Genomic DNA, 17,072 nt, shown 5'->3' with positions numbered 1-17,072 from the left:
CTTGCTAAATCTTATTAAGTTGCCCAGGCTGGCTGGAACTTGTGATTGTCTTGCCTCAGCCTTCCAGAGAGTTAGGATTACAAGGGTACACCATTACAGCTGGCCTAAGGTTTATTTTATTTTTTTAAAGAAAAGTAATGATTAAGAAAGACTATCTCTGTATTGCAAATATAAATTTTCCCATCTACTTGATAGGTATAAAAGTAGCATCACAAGAAATCTACACAAATCTTAACTGAGTCAGAAGAGCAAGGTATTTCATAGAAAGTTATTTTATTCTCAGAACAGTATGGGTTCCTATTTTTAAGATCTGTTTATTATCCTATTTTTACAAGTAGCAAAGCCCCTCTACTCTCTCCAGGTGAATATACATGATATAAAAAGCTGCAGATTTCCACATTGCCCTCCCCACCCCACCCCTGCCAGGGTTACTCAAACTGTGGCCACCGAGCAGCCTCTGGAAGTAGCCACGATTGCCTCTTTCACTTGCTCTTGAACTCTAGTGCTCTGATCAGTCATCTTCTTGCTGATTTCTTTTCTGTCAAAGGAAACCAAGAGTGCACTGAAACAGCATATGCTCACTGGGACATCCACTTAGCCAAGATCCTGGTTTCTGTCAACATGGGTAACTATTCAGAGGCCTTGAAAAAGATGTGCTTAAAATGATCAAACGAAAATGTGGCTTCACTAACTCATTAAGCTGGGACAACATTTTGATTTGGGGGCAAATTATCTTCAGGGATTTCTTTCTCTTCTGGTCATAGGTACACAACACGGCCACATAGAAACACGCAGAGAAATATAAAATTCCTTTTCCCCAGAGTCACCAAAAAAGATTTGCACTCATGGCCTTATGACAATATACAGACTTTCTTTGAAGTCAGGATAAAGAAAATGTTTCAAAAAGCATATACTTCATAACAACATTTTCTATTACTCTAATCAATAAATTACTCCTTCAGTTCACATTTCATGTTTTCTTATAAAATGACCCAACTCAGTTACTCCTGACTCTTTAATCCATTACCATCAAATAAATCTAGATGGCACAGGGCTAAAATGAAATATTAGAAAGCCCACTGGAAAACCAATTGGAGGAGACAACTAGCTTTCTAAACGTATGTATATATTTACCAGCTTAAGAAAATCGATGAGCTTGTGAGCATCTTCCCCGGTGGACAGGTCCACAAAGTCCTTGGGCAGCCGGTAGCTCAGATAGGGGCTGGGTTGTACCGTAACCTCACTGTTCGTGCAACGGAAATCTGGAGAGTCCTTTACATAAGGAAAACAGCAAAGTCTATAGTTTCTTTTAGGTCTGCTCTTCAAACTAAAAAAATATCCTAGCATAACAACCTCAATACCATGTTCTCTTCTGTACTAGAAAAGGAGGAAAATAAGATCCTCAAGTAAAAGAGGGCACCAATATTTAAAAATGATTCTACATGTTCACTAGGAAATAAGCCCGAAGCATTTGGGAAGTGTCTTGTGGAGAGCTGGGTTTATCATTGAACCCCAGTATGCAAGTTATGCCAGCGCCGAATACTGAGTGGACCCAGGCTCAGTCATCTAGGCCACAGGCAGTCTCAAAAGCCAGACCGCTACTACAGAAGCACAGCTGGGAAGCGGTCCTAGAAAATACCTAATAGTGAGGACAAATAAGTGCTCTGAATCCTCTACTTCTGTACTTAAGTCATCCGTGTATCTCTCTCATCACCTACATCCAAGCCAACTGCAAAGTTCAGATTCATGTTTAATAAGTCTTCACATTCATTCTTTGATGTACTTACTGGCTTTGAGTCTTGCATATAATATTTACATGTTGCCTTTTGTCAAAAAGAATTTCAGAGACAGAGATCCTAGGGCTTGGACTTTCTGGGGCAGACACCTAGGAGATGACTGCTGGTGTCCAGCAAAGGAAGGCAAATTGCGGACCTGAATGGATGAGGAGTGTGGAGCCCTGGAAAGCTGGTCTTATCTTATAACAAGCTAGTTATGTGGCCAAAAGTCACACCACATCTGCTTTGTGCTAGATCTCTTTCTGGCTGTGGGATGTAAACTGGCAAGTGAGACTGGGACACAGCCAATAAGCAAGCAACCAAATTACCAAGACCATTTTGGGAACTAAAAAGTGTTAAGCAAACAGAACCAGGGTGATATACTAATAGGATGACAGTGTGCACGACTCTAGAGGGGTGGTCACATGGGATCCTGCTAAGAAGGGGACTGCTGGGCTGAGAACTGAGGTGATGAAAACAGCCATGTGAGAGCCTGGGAGCAGAGTGTTGTGGGCAGGACTGATATAAGTCCTGGAGGCAAAGCTGGGCTTTGTCTCAAGTAGAAGGGAGGGAAGCCAGGTCTCTGGCCTGAGCCTGAGGAGAGGAGCAAGAGGGAGTGGTAGGAAAGCAGCCAGGAACCTGTTCCTCTTTCCCTGTGAACCCCAAACCTTTAATATTTAGAAGCAATAAGTAAATAAAAGATTTGGGTCACAGAGATAACTTTATACAAACCATCTGTACCCAATAACCATGTACCTCACGTTTAAAAATAACACCCCACCTGTAGTGAATAGCTTACAACTGCTGTTCCTATCTTTGAGGGTTAATGGTTCACTACTCTAAGACACTAGGGGGAGAAAATTCCTTCAGTTTTTTAATATGACAAACACTAAGCATGCCTGATACTGTGCTAGACTCCGCAGATGCACTGTGGGTAGGAGAGGCGTTTTCTCTGTCCTCAGAAATCTATGGTCTAACGCAGGGTGCGCATCTCAGTGGGCTATTTAAACAAGTGCTGTGTAGGGTGAGGGACAGAAAACTGACCCTGGCTAGAGAAGGGGCCAAGCAACAGGGACAATGAGAGGAGATAAGGGACAGATGGGCAAGGAAAAAACATCCCAAGGAAGGCAGTGCAGCAGCCAGAAAGCAGAAGAAACAAACTAGTTGAAAGAGCTCTGCTGATATGACAGCCCGTGTGTGTGCTCATACCAAAAAGGGTCCGCAGGAACACCAGCTGTGGTGGTAAGCATGGCCATTTCTACTTGGTAGGGTTTCAAGTCCTGCTTCTTCCTAGTTCTCTCCCTGTTTTCTAAAATGATTATGTAAAACTGTAACCAATTTTTAAAAGATGTAAAAGCTTGGACTGGGGTGTAGCTCACTGGCAGAGCATTTGCTGAGCACAGGTGAGACCCTAGGTTCAATTCCAACAAAAAAAATGGGGATATACAATTTCAGTATAATCTCATTTATTTAAAAAGGTTTACGTGTATGTGTATGTGCATGTTATATACCAAAATATAAACAGTGATTCCCAAGATGGTAAAATTTTAGGTGATTGTAGAATTTTCTTTAAAAATAAGCATGTATTAGGCCAGGCATGGCATTAGGCCAGCACTCTGGGTGGCTGAGGCAGAAGAATCACAAGTTGAACCTCTGCCTAGGCAATTTAGCAACACCCTACCTCAAAATAAAAAATGAGAAAAGGTGAAGATGCAGCTAAGTGTGAACACCCTGAGTTGTAAAAACAACCCAAAACAACAAAAATGCTGCAAAAAAAGTATGTATTACCTGTACATATAGAAAACACCCAAAATTTTTGTTTGAAAAAAATCTGGCTGTAAAGATGGGATAAAGGAGAGGGATGCTGTGTAAAGAAACATGGCTGAACAAAGTCCTTTTCAAAAAGATCTGAACATGGCTAACTCCTGATGGGTAAAAGGGAAAAGAATGAAAAAACAGCACAAGGTGTCTGAGAGACATGGGGATGCGTCGCTGAGTGGATGGATGCGGAGAACCAGAGGGCAGAAGGGTACGCGCTGTGAGGACAGCTCCACTGCGTGACTCCTAACTTGTGGATTCCCTTTCCTGTGACAGGAGTGGAGCCCTTTGCTGAGAAGAAGGGCAGGATGGGGGGAGGCCCGAGGAGGGTGGAGAAGCTGGGGACTGGGCTCTGTGGACAGTGGAGGAGAAAGTGGCCAGGGAGACTTGGCAGAAAACCAGAACTGCTTGACTCTCCCTGAACGTGGAGAGGTTCCGGTCACCATCTGAGCTTGGGAGTGGGACTCTGGTCAGAGTGAACAGACAGCGAGGGCTCCAGGCTCCAGGAGGCCAGGACAGAAGTGAAAGGAAACAACTAGGAACTAAGTTCAGAGGACCCATTCTTTTTCTTGACCTATTATAATTTCCTAAAAGTTCAAGGCAAGAATCCCAGTGAGTACCATGTCACCTGCATGTCCCCAGGGTCCAGCTCACTACCACTCAGTGTCTAACAAGCAAGCAAGCAAGCCATTTTCAGTGTATTACAAGGGTTTTCTTTGTATCTTTTAAAAAAATGTCTTACCTGCTCCTGAGCATCTCCTTCACTAAAATCACCTTTTAAGTTTTTTTCGGATATCAGTTCTTCCCAAGTGAACAGCAGTGAATCTGTGACTTCACCAAATGGATTAAAGTCAATTAGCCACACCTTTCCCTGTAATATGGACACATACAAATTAACAGGTATAAAATAAAAGCACCGTCTACAGTCTGTTTTCTTAAAAAGTTATTCTTGATGTTATTTGCCCTGAAAGACTGAGCCATATTATGATTTCTTTATAGCTCCTTCAAATCCCATGTGTGAAAGGGCCACCTGTTCAATAAAGCAGACTTGAATCTAAGGGGAAGGGTGTGTATATGCAGAGACAGAAGCAACCCAGCAGGGAAGGGCCAGCTTCCAACTCCTGCTTATATGCTAGAATTTTAAGTGAAAAGATCCAAGCAGCAGAGTGGTGACCTCACTCTAACAGCTCACTTGCCACAAATAAAAGGACTGAAATGCTTCTAGGGGTGCTCAAAACGACCTGCAGGAAGAAGCCAGCAGCTCTCTAACAGCACTAGGCCCCTCCCAAAGGGCTGCCTTGAAGGTGGAATGCTTCCTTGTATGCACTCGAAGAAGCACAGGAAAAAAGGTTGAAAAAAGTTTGGAAATGCTTAGTTTTCTTTAAACGTCAGTGTAGTACTTGATTTGCGTGTATGACTGAAAACTTTTGAAATCCTGACCTAATCCTACTCTGGTGGGCCTTCCAGAAGCCACTGGCCTCAGGGAAAGAACATCCTGACCTGCTAGCTTGCTCTGAGTTAGGATCAAGAGCAGCTGAATGAGGATGGGCCCAGCACTGAGCTCTCAGAGCTGGAGGGGAGTACAGGGACATAGACAAATGTTTCCTTCAAATTTTTATCTTTGCTCCTCTTCATTTTCTTACTGATACAGCCATACATTTGTACTGTTTGTTTTATTTTTTTTGAGCCAGGAATCAAGCTCAAGACTTTGCACCTGCCAGGTAGGTGCCATGCTGCTGAGCTACACTCCTGGCCCTCATTTATACTGTTTTGTTGTTAGTAATAAGTGGATTTTTTTTTTGTAACAGTAGAGCTGTCATGTCCTGAGATGTGTGTGTAAAATTGGACATGCCTAAGGACTGCTAAGCCAGCATCATTAGTACCTGGTATTTCTTACCTGGGTTAAGGCAAAGTTTCAGGAAAGATAAGACATCTTGCTAGAACTTGCTTTAAACATCAGAAACCTCTAGTCATAGAATCACTGTGAAAAGTGTCACCATATGTCACACAAGACTTGCATTTTATTCAACCCTTGCAAGGAATCCTGCAAATTCCTCTCGCCATATGAAGTGTTTGCTATGACTAATCAGCTCAGCACCCACTTCTACATTTTTGGGCAGATGAAATAATATCAGTCCATCAATCAATTTCCTAGTCTGATGGCAGCTCTGCTTTGGGAAACTGTTATGAAGATGTCTTTGATGCACTGTATGTTACTGTAAGAAAATGGACAGCTTTCTAACCTCCAAATCCTTTCTACTGGAATTTTTATAACTAGTAAAACTATCTCAATATAATGGGAGAGATGCTGTACATGTTAGTAGGGGAATACTGAACTTTATGAACTAAAATTACTCCACACTGCAAAGAACAAACCAAATTGAACATCAAGCCAAACAACCAGTGTTACGTGCCAGTTTCTCCTATGGTTCAGAAGCCATTCTCTACCACAAGAACAAAAAGACAATCAACAACCCACTAGTCAGGCATAACTATGAAGCTTAGGATTCTGCAGTTATAACATGCTTCTCCTGTGACAACTCAGGCAGAAGACATCCTGAGAAATTAACCTTGTTTTAGGCTATTTGTAAGCAAAGGGCAGCCAGGCACATTCTCCTTGTGTGAACCAAAGACTACCCACCCAAATAAATCTGTGCTCCAGACACTGTGCAAGGGGTACTATGAGGTACTAGCAGAACGAAAGAGACCCAAAGCCAGGTGAGGCTGAAAATGTTTCCTGAGCTATAGTACTTGGGAGGCTGAGGCACCAGCCTGGGCTACACTAGCAAGTTCAAGGCAGCTTGGAGTATATAGTGAAACCATGTCTTAAAACACAAAAATCACAAAAACGCTGACTTGCACAAAGGTCTTGTAATAATGGCCCATCCCTAGGAACAGGTTATTTTGGTTGAGTGTAAAATATATTGAAGACTCCAGGAATAAGGTTATTTATTTCACTTCTTATTTCCTAAGGTAACTTTAAAGGCTTCCTGTTCTAAACTGGGTGAAATTTAAATGAAAATCCATAAATGTATTAGGAGGAGAAAAAGGAAATCACCGGGTACCAGAAAGGAAGAGGAACCTAACAGAAGAAGTAAAAATTTAAACTGAGTTGGGGAAATCTTTGGAAGGGCTTTCTTCCAGGCCTGAGCATGAGCATCAGTGTGCTCATAGGACTTGGAAATCCCTGAAAGGAAAAGAATTCATAATTTTAAAAATATGTCTTGGGTACAAGGGCATGGGTATGAGGATAGACATGGGTATGAGGACAACAAAATGAAAAGCTAGAAGAAGGCAAGACAGGATCAACAGTATTTAATAGACAAATGGGAAAATGCAAACAGATCAAAGGTTCAAATGTAAAATAAGAAATCATAAAAAGTCTAGACAAAAATACACAAAGACTTATTTTTAAAATTATGAATAAAACTTAGAAGCCATAAAATAAATGAATAGTATATTTGATTTTCCTTGTGGCAAAAGATAATCACAAAAGCCTAATCTTTGTAACATATACAGATGTCCTGTATTTTTAAAAAAATAAAACAGAAAAAATCATGAAGCAATAGTTCTAGAGAGTAGCCAGAGCGATGAAGCACTGGTGAAAGAAACCCTAAACATGAGCAATAATGACTAATCTGGAGGTAGACAATCGAAGTGGAAATAAAACATCACAAATCACCCCAAGGCAAGAGTGGGTGGTAGAAATTAAGAGTGTTTTGAGGTCTTTGTATTATGAGGGCACTAGGAAGTGAAATTAACTTTTATTAAAGATTTACATTAAGATTTAATGATAACTACTAAAATAACAGAAATACAACATCAAAACCATGGGGCGACAGATATGGAAAGACGTAAGAAAATTCAAGCGCGAAAATCTAAGTAAAAGGGAAAAAAGCAAAGCAAATAAAAGGAAGTAGAAAACTCAAAATGTTTTGGAAAAAGTATCAAATACAATAAATATAAGCCAAACTCACCAGTTAAAACCTGAAATTGTTAGTGATTAAATTAAAAAAAAAAAAATCCCAGCAAAATGCTATTTATAGCTGGGCATGGTGGCACACTCTTATAATCCCAGTCTGGGAGGCTGAGGTAGGAGGATAGAGAGTTTAAGGCCAACCTGGGCTACAAAAATGAGACCCTGTCTCAAACAAACAAACAAAGCTATTTATAAGATACATGTACACACTTAAAACACAACAGCTAAAAATAAAAAGATGGGTAAAGACAAATTCTAAGCCAAAAGAAAACCTGTAGTAATAGTAATTTTGATAAAATACGCTTTAATGTAAAACATACAATACTATTATTAGGAACTGAAATGGTCCTTGCCTATGATGAGAATTCACTCAAAAAATGAAACCCTCTTTACCAGCATTTTCCAAGAATATTACCTCATTCACATTATACAAAAGCCAACAAAACCAGAAAGCAAGAGATTTTAACATAGCTTGTTCAGTAACCAATAACTCAGGTAGACAGAAAATTAGGAAAGACAGCTTTTTTTCACGGGTTTTAAAGTTGGAAAAGTTAAAGTGTGTGGCCGGCATCTTTGAGCCCTGTTCAGTTTCCAGCAGTATAAAACAGAAAACAAATGAAAAACAGAACGATTACAGGCGGGTGTGGAAAGTCTAAACATATTCAAGAGTAGACAAATAGTATAAAGAACCCCTTTTTTCCCACTCAGTCCAACAGTTATCAATTTGTGGCCAGTCTTGTTCCATCCACTTTCCCATCTACTTCCCTGAATGTGTATTATTTTGAAGGAAACTTCAAACATCATTCATCTATCTGATATAGGAGATTTTAACATTGTTAACAAGGTTAATGTAAAGACACCTATGCAATGCTTCAAACATCAGAAAGTGGACTTTCAATCACACATGGAACATTTACAAAGAAAACGCCAAGTTGCAAAACCAATTTGAATAATGCCACAATCAGGATCAGATATATTCAGTACAAAAAAGGAATCAAATTAACAAGTAGTAACAACAGTCACAACTGAGAGGAATACATAAGGGGAGCAGGGTAAACGTTGAAGAATCTAGGAAAGTCATCCTAAATTCTAGTTGTGTGTTATCATTTAAGTAGCTTCTTAAAATGTAGCTTCCAATTGTACAGCCTGGATCACTGAATGTGCGGCCCATTCAGACGCGTAAGCCATCAACAGAGTCAGCTTGCCTGGCCTCAGTAAGAAAGCAGGTATGTGTGCTGCCAAGTCTAAGCATAACTCAGCTACAGTTAAGGTAAGAGACCACATATAAAAGAAGAAAGAGCTTTCTACATGAATAGCCGAAAAATAATATATTCAAGAAAATGTCTAAAAACTCATGTAAGTGCCACTGAGTAAATGCAAATGAGTTTTTCAATATGGTTTAAATCTGTTAACAGAAACTGTCAGGATGTTTATACTGGCATATTTCTCACTTGTAAAAATGTAACTAGTTTCAATTCTACAAGATTATATATCAGTAATTACTATGTGCATGTCTAACATTCTTTAACTTTTACTTTACAAGTTAAATGTCTGCATCTACCTGTCAGCCCTACTGAATTACAGTAGACTAGTTATGTTCCAGGGATATACTGACACATCTTAGCAAATGCTGTTTCAACTGCCGTTTCAAAACGTTTCAACTGCTAATACATAAAACAATTGCCTCAGCTACAGAACAGTGTGGTCAGATAAGCATCTCACAGGATGGAAGGGGGTCATATACCCACCCGTTCCATTAATAATCTCCAGTAATATTGAACTAAATGAAAATAAAACCGCTCTGAGAGATGGGCACATTCAAGACAGTGGCGTGGCGTTGTGTCTCACTGACTGCCTTGATACTGCCTGCCTCACTTACATACAAACTCCTTCAACGTCCTAGGTCCTGTCTGAAGCTTCCTGTAGCAGCACAGTGGCTGGCCCCTTAAAGACTCTCAATAAATGCTGGCTGTGTGAGTGATTTGAGAGAGTAGACGCTGAGTACTCTGACTAGTAAGCTGATCTGTCCATTTCATCCTACCAGCTTCCTATCCTTCTCTGTGGTTTGTTTCCACACAGCTGAAACTTTGCCAAGTTTCATTCCTCTTTGTCTAATCTCATCTTACAACCATCATCCTGCAAGACAGAAAACTGAAAACATAGTGATGTCTTTTGATTTAATAAACAGTTAATGTTGCTCTGGGCCATGTCCTTTTGTTTGAAAAGTGACTCAAAAGGTATCGCAGGCAGCATTCTGTAAGGCTGATGAGCATGTGTATGGGTAGCACATTGGAAAGCACATCTGTTATCTTAACAGTTCAATCAGAGAGTAGTAATCATAGGACAGCATTCAGCAACCTAAAGTTCTTCAAGAAGATTGTATGTCTTGGCTTTTTGTTTTCTTTTTCATTACAGAAATTTTATCACTTCTAAGACTTAAAGAACGCTAAACATTTTTCAACAGAAGACATACAAACAGCTGACAGATACCTAAAAAAAACTCAACATCACAATTAGGGAAATGTAAATAAAAGCCATGATGTGATGTGATGATATCTGTCACCTCACTCACTCAGAATGGCTGTGAACAGAAATACAAAAGATGCTAGAGAGGATGTGGAGAACAAGGAAACCATGCGCACTGCTGGTAGGAAAAGAAATTAGTACAGCTATCATGGAAAACAGTATGGAGGTTCTTCAAAAAAAATTAAAAACAGAACTACCATATGATCCAGCATCCCATGCCTGGTGTACATCCAACAGAACTGAAATCTGTATGTGCAGGGGACATCTGCATTCCCATATTTGTTACAGCACTACTCGCAGTCACCAAGAAATGTAAACCACCTAAGTGTCCATCAGCTGATGAATGGAGAAAGCAAGCCCTAACAATGAAACCCTGCCACTTAAGAGTAACTGAGATGGAGCCAGAGAACAGACTGGTAAGTGAAATAAGCCAGGTATAAAAAGAAAAGCATCATATGATCTCTCTTATGTGTGAGGTCTAAGTTGAGAGTAGAACACAGTTCCCAGAGTCTAGGGAGAGGGATGGGGAAGGTGGTCCCTGAGTACTAAGTCAACAGGCAGGAGCAAGCAGCTCCAGGACACTGCTGAACAGTGGAGTGACTGCAGAAAATGACCTTGGGCTATACGTTTCAAAGAGCTAGAAGAAAGGCTTTTTGTTTTCACCATAAGGAATTAATAAATTTCAGGAGATATGGTTACCCTGATGTAAACATTATACAATGTACATACAAACTGAAACATCACAAGGTGCCCCATAAATATGCACTTTTTAAAATTAAAAATTAAATTAAGGAAAAAATAAATGTAAACTAACCCTCTGTTAGTGTCAAGAAAAAAGTGATTCAAATTATGCTAAGAATCTTTTGGTTGACTAAAAATAATTGTGGAAATACCAGATTCCTGGTCATTCCTGTGTGCAAAAGGACTATGTGAAATGGGCCTCGACCTCTGATAAAGGTGTGAAGAAGAGTGGAGAGGCCATTTACCCGCTGGCATCATTAATAATCCCCAAACCTGTGGCACATCGTTATTTTGACATATCTCCAATGTTAGGTACACTTTAAGGTGAGATTCTTGGCCACTGTGAATTTCACAAACTTTAGATGGTTTGGGAACTTCTTTTTTAAGCAGTGGACTCTTTTTTTTTTTTTTTTGGTTTTGGTTTTTCTCCGGTACCGGGAACCGAACTCATGACCTTGCACTTGCCAGGCAGGTGCTTTGCCGCTGAGCTAAATCCCCAGCCCCTTAAGCAGTGGACTCTTACATACAATGGCTGTGTACTGTGCTTGCAAGGGCTGCCCTGATTTTAGAGCATATCAAATACAGCTTTCACTTACCCTACTGTCTCTGTATATATCAAATACGACTGTAAAGGAGAAAAAACTCAGTTACTAGTGAACTAATATTTTCATGATACAAATTTTGAACAATGAAGTATATTTTATTATTAAACACAGCAGAATATTTGAGTAGTTAATGCTTCTAAGTCTCAAAAACTTCAAACATAAAAATGTACCTTGCACTGATTTTTCAAATGTAATTTTGTTTTTTCTCTATCCCTAACTATAATATTCCCTTGTATCTAAAAATTCAAACAAACCACCAACATTATCTCATCCAATTCACCAGAAAAACCAGCTGCACTGGAATGAAAGATGCTGTCATGGAGGAACGTACTCATGAAAGCAGCAACTGTCACTTACTTGGGGAATGAAATGAGTAAAATCTGTAATATTAAAGCATAAAATCTAATTATGGTGACGGCATGCTTCGCATTTTAAAAATCAAATTTTTCAAAGAACATAGTCTTGGCAAATAGGAAAAAAGTAAATCACAACAGATATAATTTTAAGACGTATGAAAATTCTCTTATATACCGTATACTTTTAATTCTTAAAAACACCTTCAAAGGCTTACTTTGTAACTGTCCTCATCATTTAAACATAGGCGCTAGAAAGAGGCACACTCTGTTCTCTAGATGGACTCTGTAAAATATACAAACATCTAGAATGACAGGACAGAGAACTGCCTCAGCATTAAGAATGGATTCTAATTAGTAAGGTGAAATTAATACGCAAACCATCAGCAATATCAACTAGTAACACAACACTTCAAATCCAGTACTTAAATTACGCACCTTGATAATTTCACTATAATGTGTCAATAGGAATACTTACAGTCTTCATCTAAGAATTTATACTGTATATGCTTCTTGAAAAAGTCTTGTATGCATCTGCAAATTTCTTCCTTTTGTTTACAAATGTGATCATAGTATTGTGTGTAGTCCCTCTGAGAAATGCCTGGTAAGAAAGTATTTTATATTGTATTATTATACAATGTTCTTTAAAAAATTCATATTGATGCAAACTTTTAAGAAAACCATTAAAGTTGGTCAGAAGATTAATCAGATGAATACTACATTATAAATTACTCACTTGTAAAGATTATATGGATAGATGAATCCTACAGTTCCACGTTACTATGCATTCTTACTTTTAGAAAGTTCCTTTTTGTTTAGCACAATGAGAAGAATTTGGCCATAAAAAGCTTCACAGAAGCTGTTTTTCTTGCTTATACACGTAACTCTGCCTTCACAAGTCTGATCTTTCAAATGATGGAGAAGTAAACATTTTTTCAAGGTGATTTGCTGCCATTACTCAAATGTACTTAAGGAAGTACTGAATGTAATTTCTTTTTTTTTTTTTTTGATTTTTCTCTGGTACCAGGAACCGAACTCACGACCTTGCGCTTGCCAGGCAGGCACTTTTGCTGCTGAGCTAAATCCCCAGCCCCAAGGAAGTACTGAATGAATTCCCAAAATATGTCTGATTTTTAGAGTAAAGACCTCTGGTCTGAAACAGGGCCTCTTTACTCATGTGCCAGTGTAACTCCCTTCTTTAGCACAGACAGCAGTATTTTTTTTTAGGAATATCTAATGATATGAATAATTCAGATTAATTCAAATGCCCCAAGTTTCTTTTAATTGTTAACAAATGTCAATATCACATCCAATGAATATTGTGGATTCTATTCAAATTACACTTTTCTTGATCAATGGTAAGTTTTACTTTACAGAAAACATGCAAAGACAAAAATTTAAGAACAAATTAACTTCAATATTTAACTTATATGAACCATAGCCAACAGAATAGTAACACAAGAGGAAAGAAAACAGGTGACAGAGAGCTTTACTCATCTTTCCACATACTTTCTCTTGCTAGAAACGTAAACAGTATCCTAACAATAGAAATAAAGGTTCAAAAGTTTGGCTTTTTATGCTGCTTACAGCAAGTAGTTGCAAATAATACTTGCAAAGTTTCAAACAAAAAGCACGTAACATTATATAGGGGTGGCAATAACCATCACTGTCATCCCTTGAGGCCAGGCAGATGTGATTAATTCACAAAACTACCTTTTTCTGTGGGAAGTGACCATGGCTCAGGATGCTTATCAACATTAACATTTCAGAGTTCATGCCAACTGGGTGGAGGTGGCACTTCAGATGAAAACTAATGGATAACCCTATCCAACTACTAGAAGTTGTTATCCATCAAAAGCTTGTCTTCTTTGGCTTTATTTTAAATTGACACATAATAACTGTACATTATTTGCATACAGTATGATATTTTGAGATATATACAACGTCTAATGATCAAATTTGTATATTTATACAATGGAATATTTTTCATCCATAAAAAAGAATGAAATCTTGCTATTTATGGCCATAGTACTGTTGCTGTCTTCTTTTAAAGACTACTTTTGAGTGTATTTTTTTGTTTGTTTGTTTTTGTTTTTCTTCTGGTACCAGGAATCGAACTCAAGACCTTATGCTTGCCAGGCAGGCGCTGTGCCGCTGAGCTAAACCCCCAGCCCCTCAAGTGTAAAAAGAACTCACCAATAAGCTTGTTTTCCTTGACAAAACATCGAAATTCCGCCCCAGGAATTAATTCACACCATTTTCTGAGAACAAGCTGCAGACAAGGGAAAAGAATGTAACATAACTATGCAAGGAAGTCTAACAGACAATGTCATGCAAAGATTATTTCTTAATGATTGTCATTAAAAATGATTCAAAACAAGGTAACATCATAAAACACAAGACTTAGGAAACAGAGCTGTGATCTATTATTTTATTAAAAAGGGGAAATTGTGCTATAATTTTTTAGGGCAAAAATGTACCTTTGTTGCTTATATATAATTTTGAGAGTTCTAACACAGTCCACAACACCAAGGATGACGAAGTAAATCTTATCGTGATTGTGCTGTAAGCTGCCTTGTCATTCATGTTTTGCACTTTAGGAATATAAAAAAGAATAATTTCAAAGCTGGGAGCATAGCTCTGTAGTAAAGTATGTGGCTTGTATGCATGCCCTAGATTTGCTCCATGGAAACACACACATGAATTCAAAGTTATCTACTTTAAGCACCATTTGGTAATCTGATTCTGATAAAATTATTACTAAAGTTATCACAAAGAATCATATACAATCCTTCTATGGTTTTCATATTATTTTAAAGTAAGCTAATTATACCAGGGATCAGGTCACAATCAGTCTTATTAATATAATGAACACATTATTATATATAAACTTTCATCTATATTGAGTTGCTACAACTTTAGGGAAAGTACACTTGACAAATGTATTCTTCTATTTTTGTCTTTGTAGTTAATCAGTCTTATTCCTTTTTTTCTCCAGGATAGGGGATTGATCCCAGGCAACAATGAGGTATATCCCCAGCACCTCTGGTTCTATTTTATTTTTAAAATTTTCAGACAGAAACTGGGTGTGGTGGTCCATGCCTATAATCCCAGTACTTGGGAGGCTGAAGCAGGAGGATCGCTGAGAATCTGAGACCAGCCTGGTCTACACAATGAGTTCAAGGCCAGCCTGAACTATGAAGCTAGACCCTGTCTCAAAAAAACAAACACACAAATATTTTTCTTGCCTCACTAAATTGCCCAGCTTAGTCTCAGAACGGCAATCTTGCTGCCGTGCTCTTCCATGCCCAGCCCAAGGAGTCCCACTCTTTGGTAGCATTAGCCGATAATAAGCGGCCAGCAATCCTACCTTCCTTCATCCCAAACATGCTTCTCTGCCCTGAATCTGGGAGATGGACCTTGAATTACTCTAGGCACCATTCCCTGAATATCTTTGGGGGAGGGCTCAATATCTTCTCTTACTGCTTCCTTTCCTTTAGTACTCAAGAATTGAACCCAGAGCCTTACATTTGCTAGGCAAGAGTCACAGATCTCTACATCCCCAGCCCTTCACACTGCCTTTGTCCATAACTCATCTCCTGTTATACAGTAGAATGACAATCTGATATATGTCTCTCTTCCCTACTAATTTGTAAGCAACCTAAGGGCAGGAACCGGGTTTTATTGACCCTCTGTAACCCATCCAAGTATGTAAGACACAGCAGGCAAATAATGTTTAAGTAAAATAGTAAATATATAAGAAAAGCGGCCAGTAAAATTTATATTAAAAAGAATAACCCAGGAAAATGCTCACATCATAATTTTTAAAAAGCTTTAAAATGGTATGCAAAGTATTTATAATGTACACATACATACACAATCATGAAAGGGAAATTTAAGACCAAAGTATTAATACTGAGGATCTACGTGGGTAATACATTCCCTATATTTTCTTCTGCTTTTAAAGTTTTGGTAGTAAGTTTTATCAGAAGGAAACTTTAAAAATTGTGTCCTAGAAATGTAAAATGCACCGATTACATTTTTCATTATTGTGAGTTCTTGGTTAAGTCCTGTACATGTCATATTTTAAAATTAAATTTAATAATTTAAAATCTGAAAACAAATAATTAAATGAAGAACCCGAAACTAAAATATCACATAGTTCTTATGTACTAAAAAGGTAATGAGGGTGTGTGTGTATAAAACGGCTAAAATAACTTTTATTTAGCAATAAAATAAAACCAACTGTAGCTCACTAATTTTTGGGAAATATGCACAATCTTCATAAAAATAATTTTTATATACAGTGTATCATATACAGTGTATCAGTTACTTTTTTAAAAACACAAAAGGAAAAGGTGAGTCTCTTTTTCAACGGGCCTCTTGTCTTCTTCCTTAGAGCCAATGAGTGAGTGCTGTCAATTTCTTGTCTATCTGTCCAGATATTTTATAAATATGTAAGGATATCACATGTGGATGTATTTTTAAAATATACACAGGGTTCTGGTTGCAACATTTTTCACTGTAATTATTTAAACATCACTTTAGCAGATTTAAAACTAGTTTTACATTTTATGCACCACCATGATGATAGTATACTTCCAAAAAAGTAATAAAAGAGCAACTCCCTGACACATAAATCTTGGAGGTAAATGATGACATTTTAGTAAAGATTAAGCTTCAAGGGAAGGTTTACAATCTCCAGCATTTCCAGAATAAATAAGATATAGCAGGTACTTCATAGATAGACGTTTATTCAGTAAGACCAGAAATATGGATATATTATATAGGTATAAATGATGCTGTAAAACACTATATAATGATACTGGAAAATGCTTATACTACAGAATTAAGAGAAAAAAAAAAAAACCACAAATGGTACATAAATATTTCAGTTATAACTGCTCTAAGATCTAGTAATTATTTGGTGTCCTGGAATAGTAAATTAAGTGTCACATATACTAGATAATCATAGGAGATATTCCAATATATATTAACCACACTAAAAACTACTTAGCATAGTCAGTCAGTAGACAACTTGTGTGTGTGTGTGTGTATGTATGATGCGGGGGATGGAACCTAGGGGCCTCATGCATGCTAGGCAAGTGCTCCACTACTAAGCTACATCTTCTCCAACAGATGAATTTAGAAAGCATGTGTATATACAAAAGTGTCTAGAAGCAAACAAAGATTTTTTTTATTTTTATATATATTTTTTTTTTTTTTGGTTTTTCTCCGGTACTGGGAACCGAACTCACGACCTTGCGCTTGCCAG

General features: G+C 38.1%; 1 protein-coding gene across 2 annotated transcripts in view; it reads right to left on the bottom strand.

Moving 5' to 3' along the window:
* Window positions 1-254: 254 nt before the first annotated feature.
* The window catches only part of Cdc123 (cell division cycle 123), a 58,079-nt gene continuing 41,261 nt past the window's right edge, over window positions 255-17,072 (bottom strand). For both annotated transcript variants that reach the window (XM_005398078.2, XM_005398079.2), the window contains 6 exons: window positions 13,994-14,069; window positions 12,276-12,398; window positions 11,436-11,464; window positions 4,336-4,464; window positions 1,135-1,272; window positions 255-538 (listed from right to left, as the gene is read on the bottom strand). In XM_005398078.2, coding sequence (XP_005398135.1) covers window positions 512-538; window positions 1,135-1,272; window positions 4,336-4,464; window positions 11,436-11,464; window positions 12,276-12,398; window positions 13,994-14,069 — 522 coding nt within the window. In that variant the 3' untranslated portion in view covers window positions 255-511. The remainder of the gene's footprint in view (window positions 539-1,134; window positions 1,273-4,335; window positions 4,465-11,435; window positions 11,465-12,275; window positions 12,399-13,993; window positions 14,070-17,072) is intronic.

The sequence above is a fragment of the Chinchilla lanigera genome, unplaced genomic scaffold (genome assembly GCF_000276665.1).
Source record: "Chinchilla lanigera isolate Chin_1 unplaced genomic scaffold, ChiLan1.0 scaffold00061, whole genome shotgun sequence".
In the NCBI taxonomy this organism is placed as follows: Eukaryota; Metazoa; Chordata; class Mammalia; order Rodentia; family Chinchillidae; genus Chinchilla; species Chinchilla lanigera.
This window is presented reverse-complemented; position numbering and strand designations above follow the sequence as displayed.